General features: G+C 43.9%; 1 protein-coding gene across 1 annotated transcript in view; it reads left to right on the top strand.

The window, feature by feature from the left end:
- LOC116464043 (retinal-specific phospholipid-transporting ATPase ABCA4) overlaps positions 1-22,712 on the top strand; it is a gene marked incomplete at both ends in the record, with an annotated part of 63,133 nt that overhangs the window by 20,963 nt on the left and 19,458 nt on the right. Inside the window, 5 exons of the mRNA XM_058434956.1 lie at positions 6,985-7,074; positions 9,706-9,946; positions 10,980-11,119; positions 11,754-11,870; positions 12,545-12,742. Of these exons, the coding sequence (XP_058290939.1) occupies positions 6,985-7,074; positions 9,706-9,946; positions 10,980-11,119; positions 11,754-11,870; positions 12,545-12,742 (786 nt within the window). The remainder of the gene's footprint in view (positions 1-6,984; positions 7,075-9,705; positions 9,947-10,979; positions 11,120-11,753; positions 11,871-12,544; positions 12,743-22,712) is intronic.

Below are 22,712 nucleotides of genomic sequence, written 5' to 3'. Positions count from 1 at the left end.
ATGGTCTCGACCTCCTGACCTCGTGATCCGCCCCCCTCGGCCTCCCAAAGTGCTGGGATTACAGGCTTGAGCCACCGTGCTCGGCCCATTGAAATTGGTTTTTTTTCAATTGGCTCCAAAAGAAAATGAAAAAACTTTAGAATTATAATGAATGAATATTTAAGGAAGGTAATTTTATTCAACTTCGTTGTTAAATTTAGTTATAGCAGGTCCTTGAGTTTCATTCAACACTGTTTTATCATACCATTGGTGAGAGAAAACAAAACTGATTCCTGGCCAGGGCCAGTTTGCACATCTTTCCCATGTCTGCTTGGGTTAGCTCCAGGTACTCCTGTTCCCCCCACATCCCCAAGATGTGCCCATTAGCGGAAATGGTGTGTCTGCATGATCCCAACGTGAGTAAGTGTGGGTGTAGGAGTGAGTGCCCCTGCCATGGGAGGGCATCCTGTCTAGGTTAGATTCCTACCTTGTGCCCTGAGCTGCTGGGATGGAATCCAGCCACCCACAACTCTGAACTGAAATAATTGGGTAAATAGTTATCTTATTTTTTAATTAAACTTTAAAAATGTATATATAGTTCACATTTATTTCAATATTTAATATTAGAAGAATTTTAGTCTTTATTTTGAAGTTTGGTGATTTATCGTAACCAGAAACAAGCTATAGAAACTTAATTTTGGGCCAAGTGCAGTGGCTCACGCCTGTAATCCCAGCATTTTGGGAGGCTGAGGCAGACGCATCACTTGAGGTCAAGAGTTCAAGATCAGCCTGGCCCACATGGTAAAACCCTGTCTCTACTAAAAACTACAAAATTTAGCCAGATGTGGTGGGCACCTGTAGTCCCAGCTACTTGGGTGGCTGAAGCAGGAGAATCACTTGAATCCAGGAGGCGGAGCAGTGAGCAGAGATCATGCCACTGCACTCCCGACTAGGCGACAGTGTGAGACCCCGTCTCAAAAAAAAAAAGAAAAAGAAAAAGAAAAGAAAGAAACAATTCTGGTTTATATCAATTAGCCTGTGGTAAAATTGGTTTCATTATAGCCATTTCACTTAGTTGAAGTTTCCAATAACCTGTGGATGAATTAAGTGAGAATTTACTATATTCATAAAATGTTAAATTCCAAAGCCTGTTTGCAGTTCAGGTTTTTCCACTTTACAAACACTTCTAAGTAGTCACAATGATTGCTTAAAATTCATATCAGATAAATCATTAAATAAGTTGTTCAAAGTCAAATAATTTCAAAAGTAAAAATTAGGAGCTTTTAGAAAACTATACCTACATAGACCTAGACCTATAGATAGAGAGAGATCTGAATAGATATGGACACAGATGCTTTCCAAAGTGTTCATGTGATGTGTGGTGGAGTTTCAAGACCAGAGTGTGCCTGGGGCCTGCAGAAGTAAAGGAGAGGGGATGGAGAGAAGATTGTCCACATGGCCATGGGCAATCTCCCACCCACACTCAAGTGAGGGAGACAGAAAACAAATTCAGAAAGAAGAGGAAATAATCAAAACTGATAGGAGCTTGTGACTGATTTACTTATGCCCAGCCTCCCTGGAGACATGAGCATGGCTGTTCCTTAGTTTGTGCCTCTGGGCTCCTACCCCCTCTTAGATGCCTTCCTATTATCCAGCACCTGGTTGCTTTTTCTCTGCATAGCTTCTTTGGATTCCAGTCTTTGATGCCAGCTTCCTCCTAAAGTAGCCTTTCAGATGTCCCTTGGTTACCCTCTGCTATCTAAGGGCTCATCCTACCCCACACTCATTCCCAGCACCAATTTCTGGATCTCCAGGCTGGAGATTTAGACAATGGGATGGGAAGAACCAATGATGATTCCCAGACAGAAAGTGGTGCCAGCAACAGAAAGGGCACACAGGCACAGAAGTTGGTTTGGGGTAAGACGATGTAGTCAGTTCAGGACACGTTGGATCTAGGCAGATGCCCAGCAGACAGTTGGATATGTAAGTCTGAAGCTCTGGGGAGAGGTCTGGGTTGGAGGTACAGATTTAGAAGTCATCAACAAAAAAGTAGCAGATTAAATGATAAAGGAAATGAGCAGAGTGAGAGGAGCAAGGGAGGCCCTTGGGAACCTCAGCACTTCAGGGGAAGGTAGACACACAGTCACTGGTGGGAAAGGCAGAGAAGTAGCAAAGCAAACCAGGCAAAAGCAGTGTCACAGACAACCAGGGAGGAAAAGGACATGATCAAAATGTTGAGAAAAGCAGAGAGGTCTGAAAATACAAGAAGCCAAAATGTCCACTAGACTTAAAAACCAGGAGAAAACTGAGGGGTTCTTGATAAAGCATCTTAGTAGGATGGTGAGGGTGGAAGCCAGGGAAGTGTTGGTGAGGAAGTGAAGTCATTGATTATGGACTATCTTAAAAGAATGTGGGAATGAAGGGTAGAGGAGAGAAGTTAGACTGTAGCTAGGGAGGCATAAGGGATCAGAGGTAGATTCTTTCTCTCCTGTGGGAGAATCTTGCACATACACACAGCATGACAACAGTGATGGGAGGGCTGGCGAAGCCTCAGGGAGACTCTTGAAGGCAAACCCCATGAAGGGAGGACTTTGTTTCATTAATTGCCGTGTGTCCCCAGCACCTGCCACAATAGCAGACACTCAATACATATTTGTCAAATGTGGGATTTTATCATTTAGAAACTGCACCTGGCTGTGAGTAACAAAAGTCAGAGAAACAGTGGGTTTCATTTTTCTCCCCAGGCAGAGTCTGGTGCTGGGTCCTCCAAGAGGGGTTTGGAGCACCACAGGTTTCCTCAAGACCCCAAGGCTGCTCTGTGTTTCCCTCCTTCATCCCCAGCATATGCTCATCAACTGGTGACCTCAAAACGCCTGTGCTGCCTCCTCCAGCCCATCCATGTTGCAGGCAGGGGCCAGGCAAAGGGCAGAGGGGCCTACTTCAAAAGACCATTTCCAGAAACCCCAGCCTATGACTTCTCCTGGTGTCTTTTTGGTTACCATTGTGCCATAGGCTCACCTCGTATACATGGGAGGCTGGGCCAGGCATTATCACTTTTAGCAAAATTGCATAGATAAGCATCAATCTTTGTCACTGTGACAAAGCCTAGTCACTCAGTGCCAGGCAAGGTTAATGGAATGGGTTGGTGTGTGCATTATTCTTGTGGTCTTTCTTATGCTTCATGTTATACGTTTATTAGGACTCTTAGGCAACAGGGTGATAAAAATGCAGAGGAGATGCATGCTATGATCTGAATGTTTGCATCCTCCCCAAAATTCATATGTTGAAATCCTCGTCCCCAAGATGATGGCATTAGGAGGTGGGACCTTTGGGAGGCGATTAGGTCATGACTGGGATTAGTGCCCTTGTAAAACCCCAGAAAGCCAGCTTGCTGCTTCCACCATATGAAGACACAGAGAGAAGATGCCATCTACAAATCAGGAAATGAGCCCGCACCATGCAATAAACGTGCTGGAGCCTTGATCTCAGACTTCCCAGCCGCCAGAACTGTGGGAAATAGATTTCTGTTGTTTACCCAGCTTATGGTATTTTGTTGTAGCAGCCAGAATGAACTAAGACAGTGATGATCTCATATTCTTGGAGGGAACCCTTAGACTTTAGGGAAAGCAAAGCCACCATTTGGGGCAGGGTGTTCTCCAAGCGCTGCCATATATGCTGATGTGGTTAAACTGCAAACTATGGTAAAAATGTGGAGGTCTGTGGAACTGTCAATCAGGAAAAAGATATAAAAAGAAGTTAAAGGCTTGGTGCTTCTGGAAGGATATGCGCCAAATTGTTAACATTGATTACCCTTGGGTAGAGATATCGGGAAGTTTGCAGAGACAGGTTTGCCTTGTCCTTTATATAAGTAAACAGCTACTACTTTGTTGTCTTAAAAAAGAAAAAAAGCCTATGTGCTGTTCGTGTGACTCAGAACTACCTAGGCAATACAATTAATTGAATTAGTAAAATTGAGTGATTATGAATTTTCAGGAAGTCATTCATTTACCACTCCTTTATTACATCCGCTTCTAACAGGACCTCAGTATAGGGGAATTTGACTTCAAGATAAAAAGACCAAATTTATTTACCCTTTTAAAAAAAGACGACTTAAAAGCAGACTTGTCTTACAGAACCTTCCTTAGTTGGACATTGATGAGTGTACAGAAAATGCAATGGATAAAAAGCTTGGTGATACAAAGATAAAAAGTGGTGTCCTGTCCTTAATGAACATACCATTTTATGGAGTATCAGGTGTATAAACAATTATAATCAATCTGCTTGTTATTCTGATAAGATCATTTACTCATGCATCAAATATTGAGTGCCCACCACATGCCCAGCATGCCTAGAAATCATCCAGGTATGATTTCTATCTACATGGAGCATAGAGTCTTACAAGGGAGACAGATGACAAGTAAACACCAGAATAATTACCAACGGTGAAGAGCGCAAGGAAGGAAACAGAACTCTGAAAGAGAGCATGGCTGGGCAGGGCTGAGCAAGAGGCATAGAAAAAGGGGCATCTAAATCTACTTGGGGGGAAGCTGTCTTTCACATAGGTCATCATGTTAGGAATGAGACTTGAGGGATGAGTAGAAGTTTGCCAGGCAAAGAAGGAATGCGGGGGAATAGAGAGCAGAGCTAGGGACAGGAGACAGCTGACATGTGAGCGGAGACAAAAAGAAGTCCACTGTGGCAGCAGAGAAGCAGGAGAGAAGGCAAGTGAGGGAGCCAGGCACCAGCTCACAGAGGCCATGTGTGTCATAACGTAGTAATGACCTTCTCTTCTGGAGACAGTAGGGAGCCATGGAAGATTTTTGAGCAGGGAAAGTGACATGACTGTATTGGCCTGTTGGGTAACTCAGACCACAATGCATTGGAAGGGAGGGAGCTAGAGGCAAGGGGACTAGCAAGAAGGCCAGTCCTTTTTCTATGCCTATTTTGATAAAATATTCTAGAAGGGAAGTGAACAAAGGCAGTCCTAGAGGGGAAGAACAAAACAGATAGGATACTTCCTTAGTATTTGCTCATTCGACAATTTATTTTTGCATACACACTAAAATCTTTTTTTATTACTAAAATGTTTTATTATAGGAAAAAAGTATGAAAGCAGAGTGGATAATATAATGAGCTCCCATGGATCTATCACCCAGCTTCAACTATTATCAATATTTGGCTGTTCTTGTTTTAAATGTTCTCCACTTTTTTTTCCTAAGGATTTTTGAAGCAAATCACAGACAACATATCATTTCACCATATGTACTTCCCTATGTATCTCTAACATGTAAGAACTTATTTGTTTTAACAAAATCACAATGCTATGATCATACCCAACAAAATTTATCATAATAATACCCATTTCATGTCCACTTTCCCCCAATTGTTACAGCTGGTTTGTTCAGATCAGAATCAAAATCCACATGTGGCCATTTTGCTGATATGTCTCTCAGGTCTCTTTTCATCTCTAATAATCTCAGGGGAGACAGGAGGGAGGATGGGCAGGACTTGGTGCTAACTTGCTTATTGACACACAGTTTTGCCTACTTGCTTCCTCCCTTCCCACCCACTCTTCTCAGCCCCACCCTTGTATGGAAAAAAGCAGAAATTGAAGTGCTTTGCCCAGCACCCAGTGAAGCTATTTCCAAGGAGTTTGAAGAGTTCTCCCGGCAAGACCAATGCCTCGGTCCAGTGCTCAGGTCAAAGAGGGGAGACGCTTCTCAGTGATGTAGTGTCAAAAGCAGCTTAGCTGTTCTTTCCTCTGGAAAATTCTACCCATCTGCTTTGTAGCTCTCATACCTAACAAAGCCTTTTATTTCACAATTAGAAAATAAGCCTGAAATATGAATGCTGCCTGAGTTACCTACATTTATGCTAGAGTTTCAGGGTCAAAAAGAATACAAGGACCTCTGCATCTACAGCCGAGAGGAGAGGGGCAAAAACACACAGCTAGAAATGAGAACCTGGCTGGTCAAAGCCTAACTCCACCTGTTTGTCAGCGTTGATGCAAGTTAGATCAGCCCGATGATCATTTAGGAGAACTGTGCTGGCAGATACAAAGCCGAGGCTTTTGGTCCCCGGATACTTGGATGAGAATTACAAGTCCAGCTCGTTAAAAGGCGCATGCCCAGTGCTCACTTCACACCTACTCAGGAAGCATACTTGAGTTTGAAAACCACTGTCTTTACACTTAGAACTCAGTCCTACGTGACTCCTCTAGAATCAGTGATTCCATCAGTTTTGAAACGTGAAGAATGAAGTCAAACAGGACGTGATCTTGGTTTCCAGAAAACCAGATGTTCACATCAGGCTCTGGAGCTTGGAGGCAGCACACCTGGGGGCTTCCACATCCCCTGCCGAGGTGGCAAAAGCAGGAGCAGTGCTGAGTTCGCATGGGCTGGGGTTTCCTGAACACTGCTGGCAATTGGAGAATCTGCAAGGGAACTTCTCCGACTCCTACCAGCAGCTGCTTTGAAATCAAGGTGATGTAGCTGGTCAAATCCTCCATGAGAGAGCAGTGTTGAATGGAGGAAGAGACACAACCTGTCTGAAAATGGCACAAAGGAAGAAAGATGTAAACAATGACGAGAAGACTGCAGTGTCTACAAAGCTCTGAGGTGAACAGATGGGCACCCCAGGCCCGCAGCACTTCCTTCACTCTCTGCCAGCTGTGCTCTGTTTTCCTTCCTCCAGGAATCTTGTTTGGTGTTGCTAAAACAGCAATTAGAATCACTTTGAAATAGTGATAGTATTTAATATAACTGTGAAACTATCTGTGATTGACAAGTGCAGCAGGGAGACCTGGAATGAGAGCCTTTATTTTGTCAATTAAATAAAAGAGTTTTTTGTTTCTAAAAGTAATCTTGCAGAAAAGGTCCTGCGATCAGAAAGAAGGGTGGGGGAGGGGGGGAGTTTTCAAGCATATAGGAGATCAGATAGTGCGTATGTGTGTATATACCTGCAAACATATATATATTTAAAAAATTGTTTTACTGTCAATTACAGCTTCCTACACTCCTAGACAGCCGTTCTCAAGGTATCAATCTGAGATCTTGGGGAGGAATATTATCTGATATGTCACCAAGAATTCAAGAGGTGAGTAGCCCGATGGTAGTAATTATAATTTCATTATGTCTTTCCACCATTTACCCCACTTATGTCAACTAATTTAATTGTATTTCAAACCTGTTCAAGGAAAAGTACATTTGATCTTTCCATCTAGCGATTTCAAAGCACCTGTTCACAGCCCAAATTATCTGTGCTCTTCAGTAAGAGGCAGAAAGAAAGGAACCACCCTTCTGATTTCACATCAATAAAGAAATGCCGCTGGCAATAAGCAACTTGCCTGGTGTGGCATAAATCATCAGAAGACTTACAGTTGAATCTAAGTCTTTTCAGTACTGAGGTGGTTCATCATTTCTGTTATAGTCTTAAAATTCACATAAATATATACTGCCAATAATAATAGCATACACCTTTATAGCTTACAGGCACTCTTCTTCTAAGTGTTTTACCTATGTTGGCTTATTTCATCATAAAGAAAACAATCGACTTTTGTGTTGTTTTGTAAAAAGATGTGCACATTTTAATTAACATCTGATTGCACAAGTCTCCTCCCATATAGAAATGGATTCTTCCACGCAATAGATGAGAGGTGCTGGGGATATGATGATGAACAAGCAGATTTGGTCATGGCCCTGTGGGAAAGAGAGATGGGAAAAAAGCAATTCTCTTCAAGTGTGATGAGTGTTACAAAAGGGAGGGAAAAGTTGAAACAGGTTTTTTTCCAAACTTTTCTCCCTTCATTATTCGCAGCTGACTTGGACTCCACCAACCTGGAAAACTGCATGGTTGGAATCTGTCTTTATAAAACTCATCTCAACCTGGGCCGAGTATGCACACTGATGTGTGGGAAAGTTAGAGAAGAGCCCATTGTGCTAATGCTCACCTGCTACAGTGGGAGTCTCTGTTAAACAGTCTTTTCTTCATAGCATTAAAAAAGTTTATATCAGTACCATAAGGTTGAAACTGATAGAGAATGTAAAAACAATCCCCAAAGTATATCAACACTCTTAGTTCTGAGTAGAAGTTCCAGAAGGCATCTTGACTGTGTAGATAGCAAGTCTAATCATTTGTGAACTAAGTTAAAGCAGAAGGCCCAGTTTATATTAATTGATATTACACCATTTGACCCGAGAACAGCCCCTTCATCTCTGAGTGCTTTGACTAAATGAGCAACATAATAATAGTAATAACCCCTTACAAGATTGTCATAAGACTTACTGTTGTTGAAGCAATTTGAGATTTTGACTTTATTGAAGCATAGACGGTGATTATAGGCATGACTCACTGTGGATTCTCCCTCGGCTCATCAGTTTCAGAGGGCAAGTGTTGGCATGTGGACAAAGAGAGGGATGACAGGTAAACATGACTTATTGCAATGGGGAACTATTTTCAGTCTCACTGATTGAATCCTAATGGTTTTATAAATTCCCCAGTACCACTGAAAACAAAGCAATTAATAAGGTGTGTTTTAGGAATAAAAGCAGCCTTATTTTAATTTTGTATTTTCCCCTAAAGCAAAGCCAAATGGCATTACGGGAGCCAAGCTACTGGCAACTCCACCAGCCTTCTCCTGAGTTCTCGGCATTACAGATCTACCCTCAAAGGATGAGGCCAGCAAGCACCACAGGGTGCCCACATGGAGAAGAGAAGGCCATCAGCCTCCTCTTAGCTGGCACAGAATTGAAAAAGTGTTTTTCCAGGAATGGATACTTCATCTGTTCTATATTTGCTAGAATTTTAAAACTCACACACAGACACACACACACGTGCACACACACAAGCACACACACACGAGAAAACCACAAACCACACATTTCAAGGAAATGGAAGAATTCATTGGTAAAATTCAGCTAATAAGATTATTTTCCAAATATAAGAAACTAAATTTTAGACTATTTAGCCAAAGAAATTTGCTCTGATCTTGCATTTCTACAACAGAACCATTCCCCAGTCATTTTATTTCCCTCCTTTTCTCCCCAGTATCCCCATCTTGGTGAGACAACAGAACCCAAGAACTAGCTTAACAGTAAAATATTTTCTGCATTTGCCCAAGGACACATTCCCAACAAATTCAAATAAAGGAGACTGGAAGAAGAGAGGCTATACTACAGTGCTCCAGGGGTCACTCTGTGATTTTTTTTCTTCTTGTTGTTTTGAGACGGAGTCTCGCTCAGTCGCCCAGGTTGGAGTGCAGCGGCGCGATGTCTACTCACTGTAAGCTCCGCCCCCCCAGGTTCACACCATTCTCCTGCCTCAGCCTCCGGAATAGCTGGGAGTACGTGTGCCCGCCACCACATCTGGCTAATTTTTTTGTATTTTTAATAGAGACGGCGTTTCACCATGTTCGCCAGGATGGTCTCAATCTCCTGACCTCGTGATCGGCCCGCCTCGGCCTCCCAAAGTGCAAGGATTACAGGCGTGAGCCACTGCGCCCGGCCACTCTGTGATTTTCTTTAAGGCTCATCCTAGTATTCTCCTAGTCCCTAAGTAGATGGCAGTAGGTTTTGTTTTTTGTTTTTCGAAGCTGGATTAAGGATTGCTGAGAATATGGATGTTTTCTTTTAAATGTGGAAGTCAAACCCAAACTTTGGAGCATTGGCCTCACGGTAGATTATGACTCTGGCTGCCTTAAAATAACCTGAAGCCTTTGCCTTGCCCTAGTTTATCCGTCGGCCGAGTATGCAGGACTTGCTGTGGGTGACCAGGCCCCTCATGCAGAATGGTGGTCCAGAGACCTTTACAAAGCTGATGGGCATCCTGTCTGACCTCCTGTGTGGCTACCCCGAGGGAGGTGGCTCTCGGGTGCTCTCCTTCAACTGGTATGAAGACAATAACTATAAGGCCTTTCTGGGGATTGACTCCACAAGGAAGGATCCTATCTATTCTTATGACAGAAGAACAAGTAAGTTTTCTGGGTCCTGCTTATAAATTGGCCTCTCGTGTTGGTTAAGTTGATGGTTTAACACTTCCAGGTGAAACCAAACCTGGGTTTGCATCTATCTTGTCTTGTTGAGTGGCCTTAGGCAAAGAGACTGCTCCCAGAAACTCCACTTCCCCTTGCAGAAAGGGGGCGTTGCTTATAAGCAATTCTGGACATGAACCACAGAAAGAACTGAGGCCTGCTTGGAAAGGGAACAGAGGGGCCATTTCCCGCTGATGTAATTGAACTAGGGCTAAGTTCAAGAGGAAGAGAATGATCCACAAGGAAGCAACCCAGAGTTCCAGGCAAAGGTCAGATGGGAAGGGCCCTGGCAAGTAAACACGGCTGTAGGACGCTTTTACAAACACAATACCGTGAAAATCTATGTGTGTAGTAGTGAATTACATTCCAAATGGCAAATTCCTGGCAAATCATCTTCCCCACCTTTCACTATTTTTTTTTTTTTTTTTTTTTTTTTTTTTTGGTCTTCTATGGGGTAAAGGAGGATGGGGTGGGGAAGAAATGTAACTGGCTGCCCCTCTTGTTAAAAACTGAAAAGAGGCAGCAAGGGACATGCCAAAAGTAGTTGGACTCTAAGATAGCTACACACAACAAAGCAGCTAAGCAGCTAATTGAAGGGAAATTACTGAGGCTCAAGCTGAGATTCCAAGCGGGGGCCTTGTTTGGCCTCTCAGTCCCTTTCATCTGAAAAAGGCCTCAGTTCCTAGCAGTAATCAGAGGCAGGCTTCTCAGCCTCCTTCTCCTAAAGCAGAAGAAACCACAGGGCAAGTCGCATCCTTTGTTTCTCTGATGAGGCCATTACTGAGAGGCACTGTGGCATTCTGCTACTAATGATGAACTTGTTATTGGTGGGGTACAGCCTATTAATTTAGGTTATTCGTCAAATCCTCCAGCATGGAGTTGAATGAGACATGCGATGTGGATACACTAATGACTATGTTGAGTTACAAGCAATGGGGAGTTTCTGTAAGATCTGTCCCTTCTCTCCTGGCAGCATCCTTTTGTAATGCATTGATCCAGAGCCTGGAGTCAAATCCTTTAACCAAAATCGCTTGGAGGGCGGCAAAGCCTTTGCTGATGGGAAAAATCCTGTACACTCCTGATTCACCTGCAGCACGAAGGATACTGAAGAATGTAAGATCCCAGCTGGGCTTGCCTTGTGTACCCTGGACCTCCCAGAAGTGTGTGTGTGTGTGTGTGTGTGTGTGTGTGTGTGTGTGTGTGTGATGTGCCTTCCTGGTAGCACATGTCGTGTTTGTTTTCTGCTAAGTGGACTCTTGCGTTTCCTCCCCCATCCACAGTCATCACTGGAATGCTTTGCTTCAGTGCCCCTGCCTGGGCCCTCCCCTCTCTACTGCAGCCTACAATGAGGTTTTCTTTCCCATTGCTTGAATTATATCCCTCATGGAAGGGTTCACAATTCTCTGAATCCTGGCTACTTAGAACAGATAAAGACAGAGAGGAAGGGAGGAAGAGTATTTTCTCCCAGGGGATCCAAATCTAGCTTTAACGAGGGAGGTTCCGAGAAAATAATATCATCAGTATTACATGGACTTCTGAGATACTAAGAAATTAGATTCTGTCAGCCCAGGAGGTTGGGAGATGGTGAATTGTTCTGGGAAATAGCAATAGACTGAGAAAATAAAAACACTTCCTTGAAAAGCCTTTCCCTAACACTAAGTGACAGGAGCAGAAAAGACACAACCAAAAGTTCTCTCTCACTTTTCTCTCTGTTCGTGTCTCTGTCTCGATCTCTGTCTGGTTTCAGGCCAACTCAACTTTTGAAGAACTGGAGCGCGTTAGGAAGTTGGTCAAAGCCTGGGAAGAAGTAGGGCCCCAAATCTGGTACTTCTTTGACAACAGCACACAGATGAACATGATCAGAGTAAGGGGGGGTTGGAGGATGGGGAGGGGAGGGGAGGAGGAAGGGGTGGGGGCAGGAAAGTTGCACTTGTTTCCTTTTCCCAGCAAAGAGTTCATCGCTGTTGGAGTTAGATCAAAATACAACAAGCAGGCCCCAAAGGCCCTCATTCCAAGCAGTCACCAAGTGGGGTCACTGACTTTGGATGAGAAATATGTTTCTTGAATTCTGGGAGAAGTCTAAAAGCTGCCACAAGACCAATGGCTTCCTGGAGTTTCCCACTTTTATGAATTCACTCAAGGGCCTCAAATTCAAAGAGGCATCTCCCCAAGGAGCCAGCTCTGTAACTCCAAAGATGGTTGAGTGTGTTTGTCTGGTCTCATTTTCAGCTTTGCAAAACCAAGACAAGAGTTCTATATAGCAGGGACACTCAAAAGAAAACAAAAATATCCATAAGCAAAAGAAACCTTTTTATACACCATTTTCAATGCCCCCTATCTGGCCCCTCCTTTTCCCCTACACATCTTCCCCCTATCTAGAGACCCATGGACTGGGGGAAATGGGATATAGATAGGTATGCTTCATAGTGGAACAAGCTCACTAGCTATCCTCAATCACTAAAAATTAGAAATGGCTGAAGAACAAGACCAAAGATCCTGTGGAATTTCTAAGCAGTGACTGTATTTCTTCTTCCCAAGGATACCCTGGGGAACCCAACAGTAAAAGACTTTTTGAATAGGCAGCTTGGTGAAGAAGGTATTACTGCTGAAGCCATCCTAAACTTCCTCTACAAGGGCCCTCGGGAGAGCCAGACTGACGACATGGCCAACTTCGACTGGAGGGACATATTTAACATCACTGATCGCACCCTCCGCCTGGTCAATCAATACCTGGAGGTAAGGGGCTGCAAGCCCCACAGTGGGCCCCTTGAAGATAGCCCCATGAGTGGGGCCAGAGCTCCCTTAGCAAGTCAAGTGGTCTTGAATTTAAGCTTTCATTTTCCCCACTGAAGAAACAAGAATCCCTACATCCCCTGTACAGTTCTGATTCTCTAACAGCTTATCCATACTTAAAACTTATCTATGCTGAAAACGGTTTCCTCTTCACATCTCCTACCTCTCATACTGGGCTCCTCCTCCTGTAGCCCCCTTTAAGCATCTGTGTCTGTCCTCAACCCTCTCCTGTCTGCCATTGCTTGAGTGGCCATCTATGGCCAGTGTCCCCTCAACCCCACGGTCCCATTGCTTGCTGGACACTCCTGCCCCCAAGTTCTACAAGCACATCAGCCTCAACATGTCCCCTCCAAAAACTGTATGTTCTCCTTGCCCATAAAACAGATCCTTCTCCTGTATTTCCTATCCTAATTAACATCATCAGCATTTGCCCAAATTCTCAAGCGAGGGATTTCAGGGTCATCCCTAATTTTCCTTCTTCACCCTCCACACAGTAGCTGTCACTTACTGAGTGTTACTTTATGCCAAGTACTGTGCCAACTGCTTTTACACACATATGCTTCATTTAATTCCCACAGCTCCATGAGGTTTGCACCATTATCATTGCCAATTTGCAGATGAGAAGCCAGGGCTTAAAGAGGTTAAATAAGATCCCATGCATGACCATTAAGAGGAGCGAACAGGATCCAGCTCTGGGGGCGCCTGAGTTCAGAGCCTGCCCTTCTGATTTCTCTTACCAAGCTTTGTCTCCTCTCCCTCCTAAATATCTCTCAACTCTGCCTCTTGCATTCCAGGCTCTCTGAGGACTAGAGGCCTTGTCATCTCTGCACCAGCCCATTCCAAGGGCTTCCTTCCTGGACTCCAGGGTCCAGCCTCTGTTGGCCCAGGCATTTCTCTACACTGGCACCAGAGTTATGTTCCGCACACCTGCTTACGTTGCTCTCTCATTTAAAATCTTAATGACTCGACCCCCAAATAACACAGGTCCTTTCCAAATCTGTCCTACCCCACCTTCCCAGCCCTTGCTCACTGCACACCCGCAACTCTGCTACCTGGCCCTTTCACGCCTACAGGTATTCCCATTCCATGACCTCTTGGGATTCTACCTTTTGCAAATACTGTTTTCATTGCCCATTTATTAGAGCGCTTTTGGTCACAAGTTTTTGCTTAACCAAAAAGAAAGCATTTATTGGTGGACATAAATAATGAAGTTCAGGGGGATCCAAGAGTTGGAAGCCACCATGAGACTCCTGTGTCCTTCCACCTCACTTTTCTACTCGCCTCTGCTCAGCTTCGTCTCTGGCCAGGCCCTCTCCTCTGCTGATGCCCTAGCTGCTTACAGCCCTTAGCAGTCATCTATACACCAAAAATCCCTTTCCCATAGCAGAAGCAATGCTCCTAGAGAGTTTCCCTGTTGGTCTGGCTCCTGTACCCACCCCTGTGTACTCTGATTGGGAGGCCTGGCTCAGCTGCCCGCCATGGGGCCATTTCTATGAGCAGGATTACTATGAAGTAGAGGAAGATGTTTCCCCAAAAGAAGAAACACAAGGTAGAAAAGTGTATGTCCACCAACGCCTGAAATGACTGTCCCTTTCCTCATCTGCTGAGCTTCTACTCATTCATTCTTTGAGACTCAGCACTCAGCTCTTAAATGTCACTTCTGCTTTGACGGAGGTTTAGTCATTCACTCCTCTGTGCTTCCTGGCCCTCTCTTCGCACCTCTCTCAGACCCCTCTCCCAGATAGATTAGAGTTGGCTGTTGACATGTCCATCTCTGGCTGGGCAGCTAAACTGGAGTTATTTAGAATCAGGGAGCACATGTCAGTCATTTTCAAATTCTCAGCCTCATACTCTCAATAAATGACTCCATCTAAGGGCGGATCACTCTTGCCCATGGGCCAGGTCTGGGTCTGTGTCGTCTAGAACTGTTGGAAGGTAGGGGCTTCTGTGAGCAATAGGAGAGGGAATAAACTCAAGGGCCCTTGGGAGCATGCCCTCTTGTCTCAGACTTGTGAGTCCTGAGGATAACAAACTAGTGAGGAAAAGCCTCACTCTATCTGTCACCTGGTGCTCTTGAGGACTTTCTGTTGCCCTGGTGCCACCACAATTTTCCAGAGTGTGTGACCCTCTCTCTCCAAACTCTGGAAGTGGCAACAGAGGCTCCCCAGTGGCCTTTCAGAAGGTGCCAGTCATGACAGCAGCACCAAATGGCAGGCAACTACTAAGCAATCACCAACTTGTCTGAAGACAAGAATGACCTTGAATGCATTTTATAAAACAGGATTTTTTTTTTTAATTTTAAAATTTTCTTTCTTTATTTTACCTTAAGTTCTGGGATACAAGTGCAGAACGTGTAGGTTTGTTACATAGGTATATGTGTGCCATGGTGGTTTGCTGCACTTGTCAACCCATCATCTAGGTTTTAAGCCCCACATGCATTAGCTATTTGTCCTAACGCTCTCCCTCGCCTCGCCCCCTACCCCACCCCAACAGGCCCCGGTGTGTGATGTTCCCCTCCTTGTGTCCATGTGTTCTCATTGTTCAGCTTCCACTTACAAGTGAGAACATGTGGTGTTTGGTTTTCTGTTCCTGTGTTAGTTTGCTAAGAATGATGGCTTCCAGCTTCTTCCATGTCCCTGCAAAGGATATGATCTCATTCCTTTTTATGGCTGCATAGTATTCTATGGTGTATATGTACCACATTTTCCTTATCCTGCCTATCACTGATGAGCATTTGGGTTGGTTCCATGTCTTTGCTATTGTAAACATACATGTGCATGTATTTTTATAGTAGAATGATTTATATTCCTTTGGTTATATACCCAGTAATGGGATTGCCGGGTCAAATTGTATTTCTGGTTCTAGATCCTTGAGGAATCACACTATCTTCCACAATGGTTGAACTAATTTACATTCCCACCAACAGTGTAAAAGCGTTCCTATTTCTCCACAGCCTCACCAGCATCTATTGTTTCTTGACTTTTTAATAATCACCATTCTGACTGGCATGAGATGATATCTCAATGTGGTTTTGATTTGCATTTCTCTAATGATCAGTGATGATGAGCTTTTTTCATGTGTTTGTTGGCCACATAAATGTCTTCTTTTGAGAAGTCTCTTGTCATATCTTTCACCCATTTTTTGATAGAGTTGTTTTTTTTTCTTGTAAATTGGTTAAGTTCCTTATAGATTCTGGATATTAGCCCTTTGTCAGATGGGTAGATTACAAAAATTTTCTCTCATTCTGCAGGTTGCCTGTTCACGCTAATGATAGTTTCTTTTGCTGTGCAGAAGCTCTTTAGCCTAATTAGATCCATTTGTCAATTTTGGCTTTTGTTGCAATTGCTTTTGGTGTTTTAGTCATGAAGTCTTTGCCCATGCCTATGTCCTGAGTGGTATTGCCTAGGTTTTCTTCTAGTTTTCATGATTTTAGATTTTACATTTAAGTCTTTAATGCATCTTGGGTTAATTTTTGTATAAGGTGTAAGGAAGGGGTCCAGTTTCAGTTTTCTGCATATGGCTAGCCAGTTTTCCCAACACCACTTATTAAATAGGGAATCCTTCCCCCATTGCTTGTGTGTGTCAGGTTTGTCAAAGACCAGATGGTTGTAGATGTGTGGTGTTATTTCTGAAGCCTCTGTTCTGTTCCATTGGTCTATATGTCTGTTTACAAAACAGATTCTTAAGCATCAACCCAGATGGACTGGCTCAGAATTTCCAGGGAAGAGTCCAGGTTATCTGCATGTTTACAGACCTATTAGATTTGTGGGACCTGGAGTTCCCTTCTACAGTTACTCAATTAACGTCTCCCTCCTCTCATGATGCCTCTACCTGCTAAGCCCTTATTCCCAGCCAGGCCCACCACCATCCACCCACTGCTGTTATAAGCAGGACCCGTGCGAGGGGGTGTGGACGGAGGAGAGAGGCTCTAATGCTTCATTTGTGCACCATGGAGTTCAGTGGTTCTCACAGTGTTTTTGTGAAGTACTATAAAGAATACTCCTTGTCTACTTGACATTTGTATCATGACATAAGTGTCTTGTTTTCCAGAAGGATTATTTTTTCTATGCAGCTTGTGCCTAATGCAGCCCCAGGCACCCAACAGATACTTAAAATATATTAATTGCTTAAGTGGTTAAGAATTCAGTCTCTGGACCCACACTGCCTGGGTTCAAATTCCTATTATCTGTGCCCAGTTTCCAAATCTATAAAATAGGAATATTAATAGTACTTACCTAATAGGCTCGTTATGAGAATTAAATGAGCTAATTCATGCAAAGCACTGACATATAGTAAGCACTTAATAAATATCAGCTTTTTAACAAAATACAAGCCAAAAAACACTGCTTAGGAGAGGAAATGATGTTAGTGTCTCCTATAAATAGGCCCAGCCTCCAAGCTGGTGCTCCTCTAGGAATCACAAAGCTGCAAATCACATCCTCCCTGGCCGCCAGGACTTACGAGGGCCTCTGAGCAGAGGGTATGATGGGGGCAGAAGCCCAGCAGCTGTGATGATGTGGTTTCTGATCTTCCTGCCCTTGGGGTGGGGAAGGAGGAAAGCAAGGGAGCAATGAACAGAAAGGAGAAGACAGCAGGGAGGAAATGTGTGAGGAAGAAACACATCACTGCGACTTGTCCTGGATTTTTCTGCTTCTGTTCTCGTGTTTTGGGAAGTCTGGAGGAAACTTGAAAATCATTCACGTCCCCACCCTGAGGATGGCTTAGTAGCAGAGAGGCCATGAAAGCTCTTTGCTGATGGCTCTGAAGGTCTCTCCAGGGCAGGGAAGCAAGGATGTTGCTTCACCGGGCTGCTGAAGGCCTGTCTGGGGGTTCTGAGCAGAGAGTACAGGCTCCTCCCAGGAGGGCAGCCTAAGCACCATGTTGGCATTTCTGTGGACCACGGTCTGCTGTCTCAGACCCCCTCCACAATACGGGCTGCAATCTCATTCACCCCATAAATACATTCTGTCTTTCCTCTGATCCCCTCCCCTTAACAGGGGGAAATAAATGGAAGCCAGACGGCCCAGTTAGAAGGCACGCAGTGGAGTGGGAAAATAGATGATGGTGGTTTGGAGAGCCTCACGTCATGCATGGGGAGACATTCATTCCCATGGGCCTTCCGATCACCCTTTTCTCCAAATCTAAGGACACAGGACAAATGAGTCCTCATACAGGCAAATATCTTAAACTGGCATGTGTATTCATTTATAGTTCTAATTTATATGTGACTTTATTCACACATATTTTGCTTCTGGAGAAAAGCACAATTAGAAAAATTAATACATTATTCTTCTCATTGCCCTTCAGTTAAAACAAACATACACACCCCTCCCCTTTGGATTTTTTGTTTAGCAAAAGGTTAGGCCTGGCACAGATGAAATACTATTCAGAGTTCTATTCAGAGTTCACAGTGTATTTTCATTTCATAATATATTTGATTTTCAGGTCTTGAATTTCACATCAGGAAGCTGAATTCAGCCAGATTTTAATACAAAAATACCTCCGATCAAGGCGTAAAATTGTACTTTAACCAGTAACCACTGTACTTCTCTAAGCTGTGAAAAAACATGCACTCATTAACTGCTTTTTGCTCTGCTGTCAACACAGTCAATACATGTGCATAACTCCTTATTGTCTACATGGTGATTATCTTGCTGATGAATTCTCAAAGGCCAGAGTTTTGGACTATTTTTTCTCTGTACCTTGCATGTTCCTGGCCACATACCACCACCACCCAAACAGAATGTATTCAGGGAACGTATTTTTCAGGATAACCCAAGAAAAAATAGGATTAAGAAGATAAAGCTACTGATCATGTAATGTACTTTAGAGTCAGATGTATAAATATTTGTGAATTATCTGTCCTATTGCTTTCTTCTATTAATTCACTGACTCTAGATGTGCATTGGAAGGCTAGGGAGAAATCAGGGAATCGTGAGAAAGAGCACAGAAGTCTACATCACACAAACAATATTATTTCAAGAGCCACGAACTAGATCCTAAGCAACTCATAGGCAATGACCTCATTTCATACCTCTAGTTTCTAAGAAACATATAACTGGCCTGAGGAAGGAAAATGTGGGCAAGGGGTAGACTGGGGTCATGGGTGGAGGTCCAAATAGTAATCAATGGAGCTCATAGGGTGGACTGATATTGAAGCTGCTATGAGCCAGTCACATGCTGGGCACTTCTACATGTCATCTCATGCAATACTCCCAATTACCTGCCTAGTAAGCATAATTGTCATTTTATAGAATCAAAAACAGAGACTCAAAGAGGTTGACAGTCTAACGTAACACAACAGCTAAATGGGGGATCTGGAATTCTAATCCAGAGCTGCCTGGCTCTGATGAGAAAGCTCTTTCTGCTATCATATGCAGCCCATGTTAATAGGGGGCTCAGTAAGTATTCTCTGGATAAATTATATGATGAATCCAATGAAGACAGACATTATTTTGTAATATGCAGCATAATAGGCACTATTATGATTGGATTTTTCTGCTTGAAAGTAGCTAGATTAGAGTAGGAAACCAAAAAGATGTGAATTCATTCAGTCATTCATGCATTTGCATGAATTGAGCTACCTACATTTGAATAAATGCTGTTAATCCCTGATTCCTTGGAAGCTCACATGGGAGAGATAAGCGTGTCATTAAATAATGCCATAATGGTGGTATCTCAGAGGACTAGCAGAACATAATTCAATCTGATAGAGTAGAAACAGATTGCACAAATCCAATTCAAAACATCATAAATCCTCTAAGCACTGTCAATTCTTTCTCCAAATTATCTCTGAAATTCCTCCTCCTTCCCCATTTATGGCCTCCATTTACAGAAGCCTGTACTGTCTCTCTTAGCTGGTTGCCAGGCCGCCAGTCTCTTGCTGTTCAGCTCTCAACTGCTTCCAGCAAGATCTTTCTAAAACCCCAGGCTTGCCATGACTTAGCGCCCACAGCTCCACAGTGACTCCTCACTGCTGTTAAGGTAAAGGCCTTCCCAGTCTAGCTCCTCATGCTTCTTCCATGTTCTATGGGACTGCCCCAGGCTTCCCACCTGGTACCACTGAGCCTTTCCATTCTTCCCCCACTCGACTGCCTGGTCAACGCCCACACCCACGCTTCAGGACTCAGGTCCTATGTTTCGGGCCTTCTTCTATGCACCATTCCCTTCCCTGTAGCCCTTGATCATGATTTGTTTATACGCCTCCGCACCTTCATGGCCCTGAACCCCTCAAGGGCTGAAACTGCCTTACTTTTCTTTTTGACTTCCCAACTTATCTTAGTGGAGCTGTAGTCACATAGAGTAGACACTCATAAATGCTGCTCTGGGCTGTAAAGGTTGAATTTTCCAGCTAAGCAAGGAAGAAAGATAATTTCAGGCAGGAGGAAGAGCATAAGCAAAGTGCAGAGGTGTGAAGCTCAAGAGAAGTGGATGGGCTGGGCAGAGGTGTGGCTGCAGCATCAGGGGAGAAGAAGTAGTGCCTGAAGGCGGCTGGCATGGCTTGCAAAAGCTTCATCCTATAGGTGAAAGGACACCATCTCTTGCACCAATAGGCTCTGTGATTGGAGGCAACTTTGCTGTTTTACTGCCAGAAAACTGAGGATGATAACCCAAACTGCAGTTCAAGTGGCATTCACTGGTGTGGCTGAAATGGGTGTTTGTGGCCAGAATGTGGTCTGATTGGTCAGTGCCCAGCTCTGTTGATTATCAAATGTTTTGAATATAGTAGCACCCATGTGCCCAAGTTGTTGGGATGATTCAACAAGAAACTTTGAGAGCTCAAGTGCCCTGCAGTTGTCAGCCAGGTGATTCTCTTCCTTTGGACCCAGTTAGACGCAGGCATTACCTAGTGGCTTTGCCCCAGTGTGAATCTTTGTGCTTCAACTTGATCTTTTTATTTGTTTCATTATTGTATTTAATTTGTTTATTTTAGAGACAGACATTTTTTAACAGCTGTGCATTTCCTGTCCCTTTGTTTTCCAGTCGTCATGTGTTTCCTTACTCTCTGTGGGTGAACGTTTCAGATGTCTGTTTGTGGTGCCCAGAGTGCAAGATAAAATTTATTGCAGTGCCTTCGGCCTCTAACTCACCATTCCAACCAACTCAGATAGCCCAAGGCTATTTTATCCAGTGGATTTTTCCATGTAGTGGGAAATAAATCTTGAAAGTTACTGTTTAGATTTGCCAGGAAACTCATTCTGGGATGTTTGCCCACATCCACTGGCATTTCTCAAAAGGAACTCCAGGTGTCTACCTTGACACCAGCAGGGCCACTTGAGCCCTCCATTGGCATTCATTGCCCGCTTTGTTCTCAGCCTGAGTTTAGGAGTTACAGATGTGAGAGGCGGGATTATCCAGCCAACATCTCTAAGGGGGCAGTGGCTCCCTTACCCTATAAGACCTCACTCCTAGCACGTCCTGGATGTATTTGTCAAAATATGTCCTCTTATGCCACGTCAGCACAGGGTTGCTCCCCACTTTGATCATCAAGTTTAAACAAAAAGAAAGATTTTCTTTCTTTCTCTGCCTCTACTGGACATCATTTCCCACCTAACAGATAATTTAATGTATCTGTTACTGAATGTGTTTGAATTAGAGACAGAGAGGTCACAGTGGAAGAAGGAAGCCTGCTGCTACTGCAGCTTGTCCTCCCAAGGAGGTGTTTGATTTAGCTGTGTAAACAAATGACTGCATTCTCCAGAGGTCCTGAACACAGCTGCCTGCGCTGGAGAGGGCTCAAACCTCTTCCGCCAGGGTGAACTCTGCTTCCTAGTGAGTGCCAGCAAAACAACCAACAAAGAGCGGTAGGACTTGTGTGAACTTCAAATGGTGGTGGTCCTGCCACTTGGGCTCAACCACAGCAGTTAGGAAACTAAAGGGGAGGAGGAAAGCCCTTTTCTTACTTTATTGTCATTGGCTGTCATAGGGCATTACAATGGTTCTCTTTGAGATTCTGAGCTCTAGCTATAACATTTGCCCAGAATCTGCCTCTGAGGCCTTAAGACACTGTGTTTTTATTCAGCGAAGATGCCCTTTGATTTCTTTTCCCACTAGTGGTGCTAGGTTTGAGCACCTTACACTGGCCCCTTACAGTGTAAGAGCACCTTACACTGGCCAGTTCTTGTCTACCTACATTCTTCCCTAACATTCATGATTGCATAGTTACTCTTAGTGTAGAAGCAGACAGCCTTTACACGTAGAATCCATGGCTGTAGCCTCATAGAACCTACATATTCTAATTTACAGGCTAATCAGACCAAATATATCAAATCAAAAACCTCTGCTGAGAGTTTATTCATTCATCTCTGTCTCCCAAACGTACTTAGGTACACACGTGCACTAATAGACATGTCCATTAGCCAAGATTTTGACTTCAGGGATCAAAGCAAGTACCAATAGGGAATGAAGTCACTTGCTGCAAGGCAGGTGGCTTCCCCATGAGAATGCAAGGCTACCTCATGACTCATACTTCAGAGGGTGACCCAGGAACTTCTGATTCATGTCCAAAGCAGCTTCTACAATTGGTCTACCTTGACCTTGGGAAGCTGTGGGGAGGATGACATTCGGGATTAGCTTTATAAGGCCTTCCTGTGGGCAGAGTTGTCTGACTTTCACCTAAAGATCAACAAGCAGCTAGCGAGCATCAGTGGGTGAGGACCCACCCCCTCTTACCTCCCCTACTGCCCAGCTGGGACATGGGCTTTGGCATCTGTCCATAGCATTGTTCTAACCAGATGAGGTGTTATGGATCAGCTCAGGATGGGATATGTTCCCAGACATATTATTTAAAGAAAATAGCTCCCTTCCTCCCCTGATAAATAGCTGTCATGGCTACAAGGTAACCTGGCTGGGGCTTAAAAGTCTGTTGACTTTCAAGATATTTTGCAAAACAGTCATAAAAATGGTATTTTTC

The sequence above is a fragment of the Hylobates moloch genome, unplaced genomic scaffold (genome assembly GCF_009828535.3).
Source record: "Hylobates moloch isolate HMO894 unplaced genomic scaffold, HMol_V3 SCAFFOLD_144, whole genome shotgun sequence".
NCBI lineage: Eukaryota > Metazoa > Chordata > Mammalia > Primates > Hylobatidae > Hylobates > Hylobates moloch.
The sequence above is the reverse complement of the archived record's forward strand: the minus strand, read 5'-3'. Positions and strand labels throughout refer to the sequence as shown.